This window comes from Myodes glareolus, chromosome 17 (assembly GCF_982192425.1).
Source record: "Myodes glareolus chromosome 17, mMyoGla1.1, whole genome shotgun sequence".
NCBI classification, from domain to species: Eukaryota; Metazoa; Chordata; class Mammalia; order Rodentia; family Cricetidae; genus Myodes; species Myodes glareolus.
Window position 1 is genome coordinate 23,146,412 of NC_142042.1, and position 13,752 is coordinate 23,160,163.

The following is a 13,752-nucleotide window of genomic DNA, read 5'->3' on the forward strand; positions in this document are numbered from 1 at the left end:
TTATACACAATGGGATGTTTATTAAATGGTGAAACAGCACGGATGAACTATCAGATTGCCAACGCAATTTGTAAAGCCTTTGGCTTTGTATATAATTTTAAACATACAGAAAAAAATACAAAAAAGGTACAAAACAGTCCCCAAACCAATACCCAAATTAGCTGTTTATTAACATTGTTTGCCAATTCCACACCAGAATCAATGAGTTCAAATGCAGCTCACCCTTTGAATTAGAAAGTTCACCAGAATCAGTGTTAAGACTAATGCTCACATGAAAGGTTAGGGCCAAGACGGGTGAAAAATTCCACAGTGTAGTCAGGGCCAACCTGGAACTTGTGAGCCTCCTGCCTCTGCCTCCCGAGTGCTGGAACCACAGGGAGGTACGAGCACAGTTGGCATACATTGATTTTTAAAGAAAAGATCACTCTTACAGGAAAAGGAATCCTATGTCTTAGATGGTAATCAACTGACAACCATCAAGCCCCTCCACTGTCTACCAACAGCAATCAATATGGCTGCCATCAAGCATTCTCTACTGTAACGTCTGAGCTCCCATTTCCTCTGGCAATCATAACCACATACTTTGTCTTCAGGGGGTACCATTTTATACTGCTATGAAAGCCCTATATTACTTTAGAACCTCCACATTTAGTTCCCTGAATGCATACCGCCATGTCACAATCCAGTGGCTCCCTAAAAGGTCATCAAGTTGTGTAACCCTTCTGGTTGGGTCTTAGCTGCAGGACAAAGTTCTGAAATCGCAATCCTGGGAGATTCAAGAACACCTGGGCATGACCTTGTCCAAGGGCATTGCCTGGGTGATCAGATGTCTTGAAAAACATACGCTGTACAAACCGGAAGCGTGGAGAGTCGGCACACACCAGCTAGCAGATATGCCGCGGCTTCTCCGCTTTACCTCAGGCTGCCTTCCTCTCCAGTCATGCTTTAGCGAAACTTCGTTCCCAGTGTCTGCTGAAATCCAGCCACACGGCTTCAGTAGGTATCTGCCAGGGAGGTCACAGTGAAAGCCTGCTGCAGCTCACTCTTGCTGGTGAGCTTCCAAGGATAAAACAGTACAGAGCGCCTCTTCTCGATCATGAGGAAGCCGTTATCACTGAATCTCCCTGGGATGCTCCCTACATCTAACCAAACAAAGGGAGCGATGGCAGAAGTTCTCAGATCAAACACAAATAAATCACCCTTCTGAGAGATGGTGACCTGAAAAAACAAAAAAAGATAAAGGAAATAAAGGACGAGAAAGAACTGCAGTTTATATCTGTCTGACAGACATTTATGTGGGCCTAATAAAAACCGCATTTCCCAACCCCTTGGTCTGAACTTCAAAGTCATATATTTGTCTGTGCAGTTATGACACTTGACAATACCTGAAAAATGTTTTCATTCTGCGGAAAATTACCAAATTGTCTTCTCAAGCCAAGGAAAAGCATAAATGCCAATTACTAAGGAAAATCTCTCTTGAGACGTTGAAAGCGTTCTATCTCTACGAGCCTTCATTAGAATATCGCCAAGAAAGGGACCCTTGGCATTTTGGCAGCTTAAGTGACTGTCAAGGGATTAGAAAGAGCATCGCTGGCTGCAAAGCATAACCACAGACCTCTAGACTCAAATATGAAGTTATATCTCATGTCCCCAAATCATGGCACCTGCTCTTCCAGTGAAGCCCCCAATGCAGACACCGGCAGGCGGATACATAGCTCACCCAGTCAGGCCAGGAGGCACCAGGGAAGCCTTGGCTACTACTGCTGCAAGGCCAAGGCACCAGGGCCTGGCTCTCTCTGATGCCTGCTTTAGAACAAAAGGTCACACCTCTATGCACTTCACTGCAGAGTCGGGGTTTGGGCTCGAACTCTGGGTTCACAGAGATACACACACTCAGTACCCCAGACAATAACTGATAACCAACATCACTAGAAGAGCAAGTCGCAAGCCCTTCTGCTACTTTACCCCAATTAGCATGAAGTAAACCAAAATTTAACTAAGCAAAAATTAAATAATTTTTTAAAAATTAAATCTTTTAGGTGTGTATATGTGTGCGTGCACGTGCGCGCACACACACATACACACAAGCACAATGAGGACACAGAGCAAGGTCAAGTAGCCTTCTGCTCACTCACTTTATTTTTTGAGACAGGGTGTAGGTACGCCTTTCTGCCAGGACTGTCAACTCAACAATAATGACACAGAGACTTATTAATTATAAAAGCTCGGCCGATAGCTTAGACTTGTTACTAACGAGCTCACACAACGTAAATTAACCCATTTTTACCAATCCACCTTCTGCCGCACGGTTTTATTTCCTTTACTCTGCTACTGCCCATGCCAGTTCTTCTCCATCTGGCTCCTTCCCATCATCCTGTGTGCCTGAAAATCCTGCCTAGCTATTGGCCGTTCAACTTTTATTAAACCAATCAAAATGATACACCTTCATAGGGTACAAAAAGATTATTCCACAGCAGCAGGGTCTTTCCTTAAGCCTAGAGCTCTTCAGTTCAGCTAGGCTGACTGACGAGCAAGGCCCAGGAATCCTTCCCGTCTCTGCCTCCACAATGCTGGGATTTCAGGAACAAGCTGCCACAGTTGACTTTTTACTTGGCTTCTGGAGATCAAACGTGGGTCCTCATGTTTGCTAGCACTTGAACAACTGAGCCATCTCTCCAACAAACAAACCAATTTGATTCAAATCCTAAGTTGATAGAGGGTGACTATGTCCGTTTCTAGTTGCCTTTGTCATGGTTGTACATGGTGGCTCTTCTATGGCCATGACAAAACACCACGCCCAATGTAACATACAGAAGAGTGTCAAGATCCCATGACGGCAGAGCGGGGGCCTTGCAGCAAGCAGCAAGGACAGCAGCAGGAACAGAACTGGAGGGCTCATCTCTTAAACCACAAGCACAAAGCATGGAGAACAAACTAGAAATGGCTTGAGGCTTTAAAGTCTCAGAGTCCACCTCCAGGGACACACTTCCTCCAAGAGGACTGCACCTCTGAAACCTCCCCAAACACAATCATTACCTGGGAACCAAAAGCTCAAAGATGTGAGCTTTTGGGGGACATTTTCTCATTAAAATACCACAAGTTGTTTCTCGCTTTGCTGTTTAAAAAATTTTTTTAAATGACGTAAGCATATGCCAACTTTCTTATCTCCACTCCAACCTCAGTGTCTCCAGAGGACTTAGACGTGGTCACGTGACAATTTCACTATTAATTTGGAAAGAAGGTATGTTTTTGGTGGTTTTAACTTGTTTTGAAAAACATTAGTGTCTTTATATTATCGTTTCTGAAGCCAATTTTAAAAATCTCAATAAAATAAACGGTATAACAAATTTAAATTTGGCTAAAACAGAGAATGAAGCTTTCTAGAAAAATTTTGACAGGTTTTACACAGAGGGAGACAAGGCAGGGAAGGTCTTCAATCAACTAGATAGGTGCCGAGTTTCCCAGCTGCATCATTTTGAGAAAAACATAAGCTGATTATCTCTTTTTTCCTTGCCAATTATAAAGAGATTTGGTGATTAAGTGACTTTGAAGCAATGAATCAAAGGCAATAAAGTGATTAATAAACTGTATTTAAAGAGTCCAAACTGGAGTGACTCAACCAATCAACACCCAGTGCTTCCTAGGTCATAGGACACTGAGCTTTCTGCTTGACCCTCTGGGGACTGGGGACAGCTTCTGCACTTGCAAAACAAGAGCTCAGCACTGCGGGGAAGCGGCAGAAGCCAGAGCTTAAGGCAGCAGCACGCCCAGAACACAGCCTGGAGCCCACTGGAAATGCAATCTGCAAAGGAGACTTTTGTCACCTCTCATTCCACCATGCCAACCCTATCAGGGAAAGGGACCAGGAAAGCGCAGGTGGTAGACATCAATTACAAACAAATTCTGAAGCCGGACAGGTGGTTGCGCATGCCTTTAATCCCAGCACTCAGGAAGCAGGGGCAGGTGGATCTCTGTGAATTTGATTGAGGACAACCTGGTCTACAAGAGCTAGTTCCAGGATAGGCTCCAAAAGCTACAGAGAAACCCTGTCTCGAAAAACAAAAACAAAAACAAAACAAAAATAAAAATAAAAAAAAAAAAAACAAATCCTGAGGTAGAAATAAAGACTGCTTGGTCTTAGCATCCAGCAGGAGGAGAGGAGCCATCCTCAGGTTAAGAGCACTAAGAAGGGAAGCAGGAGAGGACCAGGACACAGCTCGCTGGCCCAAGAGAAGGAATACCCCGTGGGGCACTGGGACCCCAGACAAGGGATACTTACAGTGATATTGGCCTTGACCAGCCCTTGGGCATCCTTAAGGGAGGACAGGAAATGGTAGTTGGTTGGACTGAAGAGGTCAGCGTGAGTTGAAAGGTAGAAGGAAACCACACAGCGTTCCCTCGTACAGCCCCTGCATCTCTTCAGCAGATCAGGCACCGGCTCCTTGTAGAGAATCGCAGCCTCCCCTGCTTTCATCACAGCGCGCGCAGTCACAACAGAGCACAAAGGCTTCAGGGAGCTCCAGGTATGGAGCCTCAGCTAGGGAGAAAAGAGCGACGGTGACCGTTCTTGCTTACTGCTTTGTCTATTACAGGGCACTACTGACTGGACAACAGAGGAACGGAACCAGGGGATTGTAAACCCCGAGTCTTCATCTCAGCCCCTTCAGTTCTAGTCAAATAACTGATTGCTCAGCTTCCCAGGATCCATGTCTTCATGAGGAGGTCTCCACGGAAAACCTTACTGCCTTCCATGAGAACTAGAAAGGGTAACAACCCATCGTCAGCCCAGAACCGGCACCTCGGAGGTTTTCTACAGACAGGACTTATTTCTAGCATTAGTGGCATCACCTAAACTGTAGGCATCCAAGGGTTCCTAAGCCTTTGTTTTTTCTTAAACACAGTTTATCTTTCTATACACCTTTGCTGATTTCAACATTACCACGCCCTTTTAACTACTTCTTTTGTGAGATCTGGACTAGTCCCAGCTTCTCACAGTTAGGATCTTCCATTTGCATAGCACTTTGAGGTTTACCCAGTTCTTCACGGAGTTCTTCTATTCATTGTCATCCACAATTCTGAAGGAGACGGATGAGTATTATCTGACAGTTGAAGGAACTGAATCCTCAAGACAATAACAGCCTTGCTTGGGTTATGTAACGCATAGTGGCCGTTGGCCTGAACACTGTCTGTCTACACAGCTCGGCTTACATTACAAACAGTAGCAGCATGTTGATACGTCCCCAAAAGAGTGTTCCAAACAAGAAGTCATCGAAAAGTTCCCTTCAGCCTTACAGAGAGAGAGAGAGACACACACACACACACAATCCAAATAACTCACAGTGAGCCTTGTTTTGTAGTCTCTGTGAAGATCTGACACACCATAGACATAAAACACACCTTTATCTTCAAAACCCACTGGCAACAGTGGAGCGAAGAAACGCCGAGCAAAGTAATGCAGCATTTTCCATTTTCCTCCATACTCTGAAAAGAGCCAAGAGAGTCAGGAGACACCAGGAACAAGCAGTCAGGTCAGGCTCCCATTGAGCAGCAAGCAGGGCTTGTCGGGGGGGTTTAAAGGCACACATGTGAGGGAGTCTGTTTTGTGGGGGACTCAGGGATGCTCGGGGCTCTGTTCATCAGTTCTGGAGACTGTTTTCATGTCAACCTCACAATAGTAGAAAGATAAAGGCAGGCGTGTTGCAATGGCTTGTTTCCCAAAGATGCAAGGGCTTAATTGAAACCTGCTGGGCACGGTATCTTGAGCCCAGATTTTACTCCAAGATAGTGCTTTCTCAGAGGTAACCTTGCTTCCAGAAGCTCAGTACAGTACATCAATACTCTTTTGATTTGTTTGTTTGTTTGTTTAACACAAGATCCAGGCTAGACTTATACCCTGGGTCTCCTAACCTGAGCCTCCTGCAATTTTAAGAGTTGGAATTACAAGAGTGCACCAGTATGCTGCCTCCCAAGGTTCTTTTTTCCTACACACACACAAAGAAGGAAATTATTAGTACCAGGAGAGGACACTTGCTGCAAATTCTCATTCATAAGAAATATCTAGACTTCGGTCTCCTTTCCCGCAGGTACAAAATCTCCTAAGCAAAGCAAAACAGTTACTCTACAAAACGACTTTCACAGTCAGACTAAACAGCCAAATCCACGGCAATTAATAATACCTCCTACAAAACAAAAAACCTTCCTCAGATACAATGCAAAATTGTCAAAACTTGTAGAATTCCATGCCTTATTCAGATGTCTAGTAGGATAAGCCTCCTGTATTGATTATATTTGAATCACTATTAAAATATCACCACCAAAAGCAACTTACAAAGGAAAGGATCTGTTTTGGCTTAAGGTCCCAGAGAAAGGGTCTGCAGGGCAGGGAAAGCTGATTGACCACATTTTAGCCACACATGGGAAGCAGAGAGAAGAAGCAGGAAGTGGGATGAAACTTTAAAACCTCTAAGCCCCACCTCCAGTGGCAGATTTCCTCTAGCAAGGCTACACCTCCTAGGGGTTCCGTGAGGTCCCCAAACAGTACTGTCAGCTGGGGACTAGGTGTTTACATACACAAGCCTATGGGGGACATTTCTCATTCAAACCATCACAGCTTTCACATCCAGTCTTCTATTCTCCTCCTTTCTCAATATCTGTCCAAGAATGAAGATTCTCCCCAATAAAGAACCATGTCTGGAGGCCAGAGACAAAAAGAAAAAAAAAAAGAATAAGGTGGGAAAAAAATTTTTTCAATGAGGTTGATGTATAAAGTAAATTTTAATTTTGCTTAAAATAGGGAGTGAACTTTCCAGAGAATGTTGTTAGCTACTATCTGGAGGAGGGAGAAATGACGTAAAGGTTTTAATTAACTAAATAGATAACAATTTTTTCCAGCTGCACAATTTTAGAAAAACATCCTGATCGTCCATTTTTTTTGTCAATTATAAAGCAATTCGGTGACTAAGCCACTTTGAAGCAATAAATCAATGACAGTGGAGTGATTAATAGACTGTACTCTTTAAAAAAAAAAAAAACAGAAGTGATTCAGTCAGTGTGCGATGCTTACTGGGCCACAGGACATTGAGCTGGCTGCCTAACCTCTGCGGGCTGCTTTCTTATTCACAAAACCAGAGCACAGTGCTTTCCAGCATGTTGTGCCGTAGGGCGCCCAGGACAGAGCACAGCGGTGCACAGCAGCCCACAGCTGTCTCCATGGGGAGGACAGGGGTGAGAGGTGGTAACACAATGTGTGCTGCCCGCTGTGGAGGCGGAAGATACAAACCAATTTCTTTCGTGGTTTGCAAATTTTCAAGTCTTAAGATTTCATTCTCAATGGTTCCTGTTCTTCTTAAAACAGCAATTGGTGGGAGAAGTGTGGTCTGGAGCAGCCAGCCCGTTGGATTTCTACGGGGGACGATTTCTGCTGGCAGGAGTCGGCTCCTGGAGGAACTACAGTCTCATGAGAGACAGCCATCAGAGTGGACAGACTACAAGATGGCCACGTCACTCTTTCACTTTATAGCATACTATTATTTCTGCTTCTGGAGGTCGGAGACTCACTATGGTCCCTGTAACTTTCTAAAAATACAAAAGCAGATGAAAACGCAAATCCCATTCCAGTCACATAACCAATTGCTCCTTGAAACGATTCAGTTGGCAACCTTTCTAACCTGCATTTCTGACTCCACAACCTTTTCCAAGACACAAACAGAACCATCTAACGGGGATTTTACAGACTTAAGTCAGAGTCAGCAAATGGGAAACTTTGACATTACACGAACCAATCTTCTACTTGGCAGAATTCTCCCACCCAGAACAAGATCAATGCCCTTTGGGCCCTGAAAAGCCCTCTTAAATAAATTCAAAATGCTATGCAGTGGAGACTAAGGAGATGACTCAATTCGTAAATTGCTTGCCATGCAAGTTCAGATGGTCAGCACCCATGAAAAACCTGGTACACCAGAATGTCCAGCACTGGAAAGGCAGAGACTGAGGTTCCTTGGGGCTTGTTGGCTGGCCAGCCTCACTGAATCCATCAGCTCAAGAGCACCATGTTCAGTGGGGGGAAAAGTAAGATAGAGATTGATTGAGGAGGACAGCTCATTATCTAACTCTGACCCATGTACACACGCATGCACACACACAGACACACACAGACATATCACACCAGGAATCTCTGGCCACACTCCTCACCAGCCTTCTTTGCCAAGCATAGCAAGCTCACAACTGTTAGGGGCAGCTGCGTGGCGAGTTCACAGAGCAGGGTCAGGGAACAGCCTCTTTGGCCCAGTTCTCCTTGGGGTAATCTGATTCCTCAGGCTCTGTGCTTTCCCAGTCCCTCTCCACACAGGCATTGATTTCTCTTGCACAAAGAAACACTTACCGAGAGAGGCCCAGGAAGGAGCTTGCCAGATATCATTCAGCTGCCAATACAGGGCCCCCATGGTGTGGCCTTCTCCATCCACTATCTCACTGCGGCTGCGCATGTAGAATTCAGTTTCTGTTTTGATGCACTGGGCCTGCATCACCTGACCCGAGAGACAGTCACACACAAATGTTATTGTTTGATGCTGGCTACCTAGATTTCAGAAATTACAGGTTTGAGACGACTGGTTGGTTTGTTTACTTGTTTGCTCATTTTTAGAGTAAATTGGAGAAACTAGAGAATTGGACTAGTATCAGGGATAATTATTTTTATTAAATCTGGAGTTAGTTCCTTAGCATGGGAGAAACTTGTCCTCAATGCAGCGGGGAGGGGCTTGGCATTTTATTTCTTATAACAGTGGATGACAAAGGAAACGGGATGATATAAAAGCCAATAAAGATGCATGCATGAAGGAAAGCAAACGTTATTATCCCAGAACAAATGCTGCATGTGGCCAACATCAGGTTGTTTTTGCAACAGCAGATTTTACAAATACAGTCATAGTTTTAAATAAAAAAAAGTTTTTATTAGAAAAAACTGCAAGAAAAACATTGTTGTTATAAGTAAATTATCCAGTCTCTGTTTTCTAGTCACGCTAACTTTTCACATCATGGTTTTTGATAACTAACCTACTATTTCCTTTTGATGTCACTTCTTTCTTTGAGCAGGACAGATGGCATTATACCAACGAACGAAGAGCATCTCGTTCTTGTTTACAAGGCACAGACAAACTCCAGGCAAGTCCTTAACTCCCCCACCGCTCTGGAAAACCAGTGCTTCCTACTGCAGCTGTTCCTGATACTTTTCCTTGTGGTCTGAGCTTGGAGTTCTGCTCAGGAAGGGCTCATGGATGGTCAGAGATCCTGGAGAGGTGGTCAGAGCAATGCAATTTCACTCCGAGAACAGGTAGGCCTTAGAACAGGATGTGAGTCACCCCAGAAAGAGAAAAAGAAGCCTTCCTGGCCACTAGAAAGCGAAGTACAGATCACTTCTACAAACAACAAATCTCAGATGAAGGAATAGCTTTTGGATAGTGGTAGGCTGGAAGGGGAGGAAGGAACAATGAGGTTACTGCTCGCATGAGTCAGATATCCATTTCCAGAAGGGTGAAGTCTTGGTCATTCAATAAATAGTTGAGTATTGACAGTACATGTTCATGATGCTAAGCCTCTATCCAAGCAGAAAAGAGGATATAGCCTACCCTCATGGCACTTACTACCTTGTACAGAAGACAGGCCAGTGCTATCAGCTTCCGTGGTACAACCAAAGGGCTTAGTTGGGAAATTAAGAGAATAGAGCAGAACCTTTTAATTAGAGAACAATGCCTGTGGGCTGTGTGTGGCGGGGGGGGGGGGGTGTGCATGTGGGTGTGGGTGTGTGTGGACTAGCTAAGAACAGAAGGCAGGCTAAGGGGGCCTGGGCTGAGAAAGCCTTGAGCAATGAAAGAACCTGGTAGGAATTCCCATCCTGACTAGAGAAGCCACGGAAAGCCTGGCAAAGGCCTACTGTATCCTGAAAGCAACTGAAGTCCTCGGATGCCATAAGGGGAAAGAGTGATGGGGCCTACTTGCATTCCCAAAATGCCACTAGGATTTCTGCGCAGAGAAGAGGCTAGGCAGAGTAGTAGGGTGGAGGGAGGCATTCACAGAGTGGACGGAGTGTCTGCTACAGAATGCTATCTGTTGAGGTGCTTAAGACACAGCTGTCTTATCCTGAGCCAGCTTGCTGAGGACCACAGCAATGACAGCCAGGAAGTGTGCCATAGGACAGTTAAAAAAAAAAATCTCTGCAGCAAGCAGCACTGGTGGCTGTCCATAATGACCACGGTGTACACTTGGCATGTGCTGGTCTAAATATATCTCAGAGGGGCTGAAATAAAAAAAACAAAAACAAAAAACAAAGAATTGTTCTGTCAGTCAAGCTAATCCGCAATTTGACTCAGGATCTCTAGCCAAGTTCCTTGTTAAAAAATAAATTCTCATCTGAACTAAGCAGAGCAGGATTTATCTGCTGTGAGACCTTGACACCTGTGCATAATCTGAGTCCCCAGAGTAAGCCTCTGCACGTGTATTGAGTTACTGTACCAAATTAACTTAGTAAAGCGATTTCTAGAATGTTCTGTGAAGAGAAGCAGCCAAGAAGTGAGAGCTTAGTGGAGACAGATGGAGGAGGGTGTGTCAGGCCTGGGGTCTGCACTAAGCACCCTTCTAGGCTCCATTAATGTTTTAACCTCGGGCCTGGGAAGCTGGCTCCGTGGGTAAAGCATGTGCAAGTCGGAGGACTGCAGTTCAGATCCCTAGTGTCCAGGTAAACGCAGAAAGCCATGTCAGCTGCCGGCAATCCTAGCACTGGGGAGCAGAAATGGGGGGTTCCCCAAAGCAAGCTGAAATCGGTAAGCTCTGGGGTTCCACAAAAGCCCTGCTTCGGTGAAGTAGACAGCAGGGGAGGAAAACACCCAGTGTCAACTTCAGTCACGTACACACATGCACCTGCATGCACATGGACACACATCATACTTGCATGCCATACACATACAATCACACAAGAAAAATAAAAAGATTTAACCTTTCAACAGCATGGAAAGCAACCCATTTGGTTTAAGAACTTCCTAACACTATCTAAATTGAGGGGAGCAGAAAAAAATGTAGAGCTCAATAAAAATGAATTAAAAAATAAAAATAAAAATAATATCTAAATCTACTCTAATCACTGAACCTCCGAATAATGCTTTTATAATCATGCTACATGTGACCTGCGGGGACAATATCAGTTAATGCCCCTGCCAATGTAACTCCTCACACAAGCAATGCTCTGGCTGGCCAGAATCTCTGCTCAAGGTGAGATCCACGGATCACTCACCGCTTCATGGACTATGTATGAAGGAGGGTTTACCAGCGCGGCAGCAAGTCTCCATTAGCTTCTGAGAAACAACACAAGATTCCAGAACACCCAGAACCCACAGTAGCCCCAAAGGCTGGACCATTTCTGACATACCAACAAGGTTAAGGAGCACGGGACACTCTGAGAATAGCCCCTAGACCAGAATCAGCCTCAATTCATGAGTTAGGATGTGGAAGAAGAGGACCATTTGATGCATCTGGGATAGAAGCTACAGTCCTTCAATCTAGATTTATAAATTAAGAGAAAAGCGAACACCAGGATGAGGCATAATACAAGATATTGGCACACGCCAAGGTAAGCAGAGAAATCACCTATTTCAGGCAGAGATGAAACTGTCAGGACAAAGCGATGAAATATAGAAAGAATGTCGTGATTGACTCTAAAACAAGCCATGACTAAATGCTTTCCTGATGGCTTTGAAGGACCTGGCATGCCTTTTCTTTTTATTCAGGAGAAATTTGATTTTTTTTTTTCCCCAGGGAGAAGAAAAAAAAAATCTAATGTGGTCCAGGTTATTCACCTGGCTCTAAACTCTTTTGCAATCTCATTAACATATATTATAATTCAAAAATCTTCATTTTTAATTTTTATTAGATTTATTCATTTTATTACTGTATGTGTGAGTGCCGTCTGCATGTATGTGCATGCATCACCTACATGCTTGATGTCTGTGGAGGTCAGAAGAGGCTATCAGAGCTCCGGGAACTGGAGCTCCAGATGGTTGGGAACCACTATGTGGGTGCTGGAAATCAAACCCAGGTCCTCTGCAAGAGCAACAAGTGTTCTTCACTGCCAAGCCATCTCTCCACCCCCTTGCTGTGTGAAAGGAAGCCACACCAGTTTTCTGTCCAGGAGCCCATCATCCATGAAATCAGCATGGAGAACAGACAAGACTCTCGAGCACTCAGGTTCTAGCATAGAGTAGCACATCCTAAATGCAGACAGTGTCAGTCCAATAACATGAATCTCATTTTACCCAAACCAGTTTTCACCAGTCAGGAATAATGTTTAAGAGTCATTTGTGATTTAAATAAATATATTAAGTGTTCAAAGAGTTGGTCCCCAACTTGATACTAGATAGCTGTTAGAAATTTTAAGGCAGGGCTAGAGAGATGGCTCAATGGTAAAGAACATTGCCTGCTCTTCCAAAGGTCCTGAGTTCAATTCCCAGCAACCACATGGTGGCTCACAACCATCTGTAATGAGATCTGGTGCCCTCTTCTGGCCTGCAGGCATACACACAGACAGAATATTGTATACAAAATAAATAATAAATAAATAAATATTTTAAAAAAAAGAAATTTTAAAGCATAAGGACTAATAGAGGTCTTAGTATCATTAGAGAGTATCCCCTCAAAAAGGACTGTGGAACCCCTAACTTTCACTTTCTGGTCTTGAGGTAAGCACTTTAATTTGGTGACTGGCCCAGCCAGTCATGGACTGAAACCTTTAAAACTTCAAACCAAAAAACCCTTTCTCTTCCTAAGGTTTCGTATTAGATATTTACGGATGATGGAAAACTAATGCAGAAAAAAACAATATGGCACAAAGAAGTGGGTAGTCATTGCTACAGCAGAGATGCTATGGGAAAACTATTTAACTCTTTTGCAGAAATAGTTTGGGAAAGTTTGGGGGAATAGGCGAGGGGGGAAAACCCTAGTAAGCAGTAAGCAGAGTTTGATGAAAAATTCTGGTAAGGACTCAGAATCAAAATGCTGATAGGAACATGGAAAGTAAAGGCCAGACTGATGAGGTTTCAGTGGAAAATGAGAGTTCTGTTCAGAATTAGCAGTGTTGGGGCAAAGAATCTGGATGCATATTGTCTGTACCTGAGACTTCATGGGAGACAGGCTGGCTCACCCAGCAGAGAGCGGCGCACCATTTAGATGGTAACAAAGGCATCGCTCACCGCTTAGGCCTGATGTACAGAGCCAGAACATGGAGGAGCAGGGAAGTAAGGTTTTAAAATAACTGAAACTTGACCAGAAAAATAACATGCATATATAATCTTTTAGTCAAAGATGTACGAGGAGTGGAAAATAAGCCAAGTGCACTCTACTGGAACAATACGGAAGACGTCCCACCCACCACAGACTCAGTGACAGCGAAGTATAAATTTTGTTCAAAGACTTTCAAGGGAAGAGTCTTCTGAGAAGGGGCTCGAGGGGTGCTCTGCTTACTCATGACAGCCTAGGGCAGTAAGGCATTCAGAAACCACTGCACCTGTGACTCTAGGGGTCCAAGAATAACTTGTGCCAGACGCAGACCTTGACATCTCCCATGTGACGCTTTTTTTGGCAGGCAAGTGCCATACAAGAGCAACAGGGTCAGAGAGGCTGCTAGTGATAGTTTCACGCCTGGGGGAGACCAGGCAGTGTGTTTGAAGAGCAGAGTCCCCGAGAGCAGCCCCTGCTAGGGTCACACACAGA

General features: G+C 44.3%; 1 protein-coding gene across 1 annotated transcript in view; it reads right to left on the reverse strand.

Annotated features, from left to right (window-relative positions):
- Window positions 1-13,752, reverse strand: part of Manba (mannosidase beta) — a 79,591-nt gene continuing 65,839 nt past the window's right edge. Inside the window, exons 14-17 of the mRNA XM_048456827.3 lie at window positions 8,381-8,525; window positions 5,339-5,481; window positions 4,280-4,537; window positions 1-1,218 (exon numbers count right to left, since the gene is read on the reverse strand). Coding sequence (XP_048312784.3) covers window positions 994-1,218; window positions 4,280-4,537; window positions 5,339-5,481; window positions 8,381-8,525 — 771 coding nt within the window. The 3' untranslated portion in view covers window positions 1-993. The remainder of the gene's footprint in view (window positions 1,219-4,279; window positions 4,538-5,338; window positions 5,482-8,380; window positions 8,526-13,752) is intronic.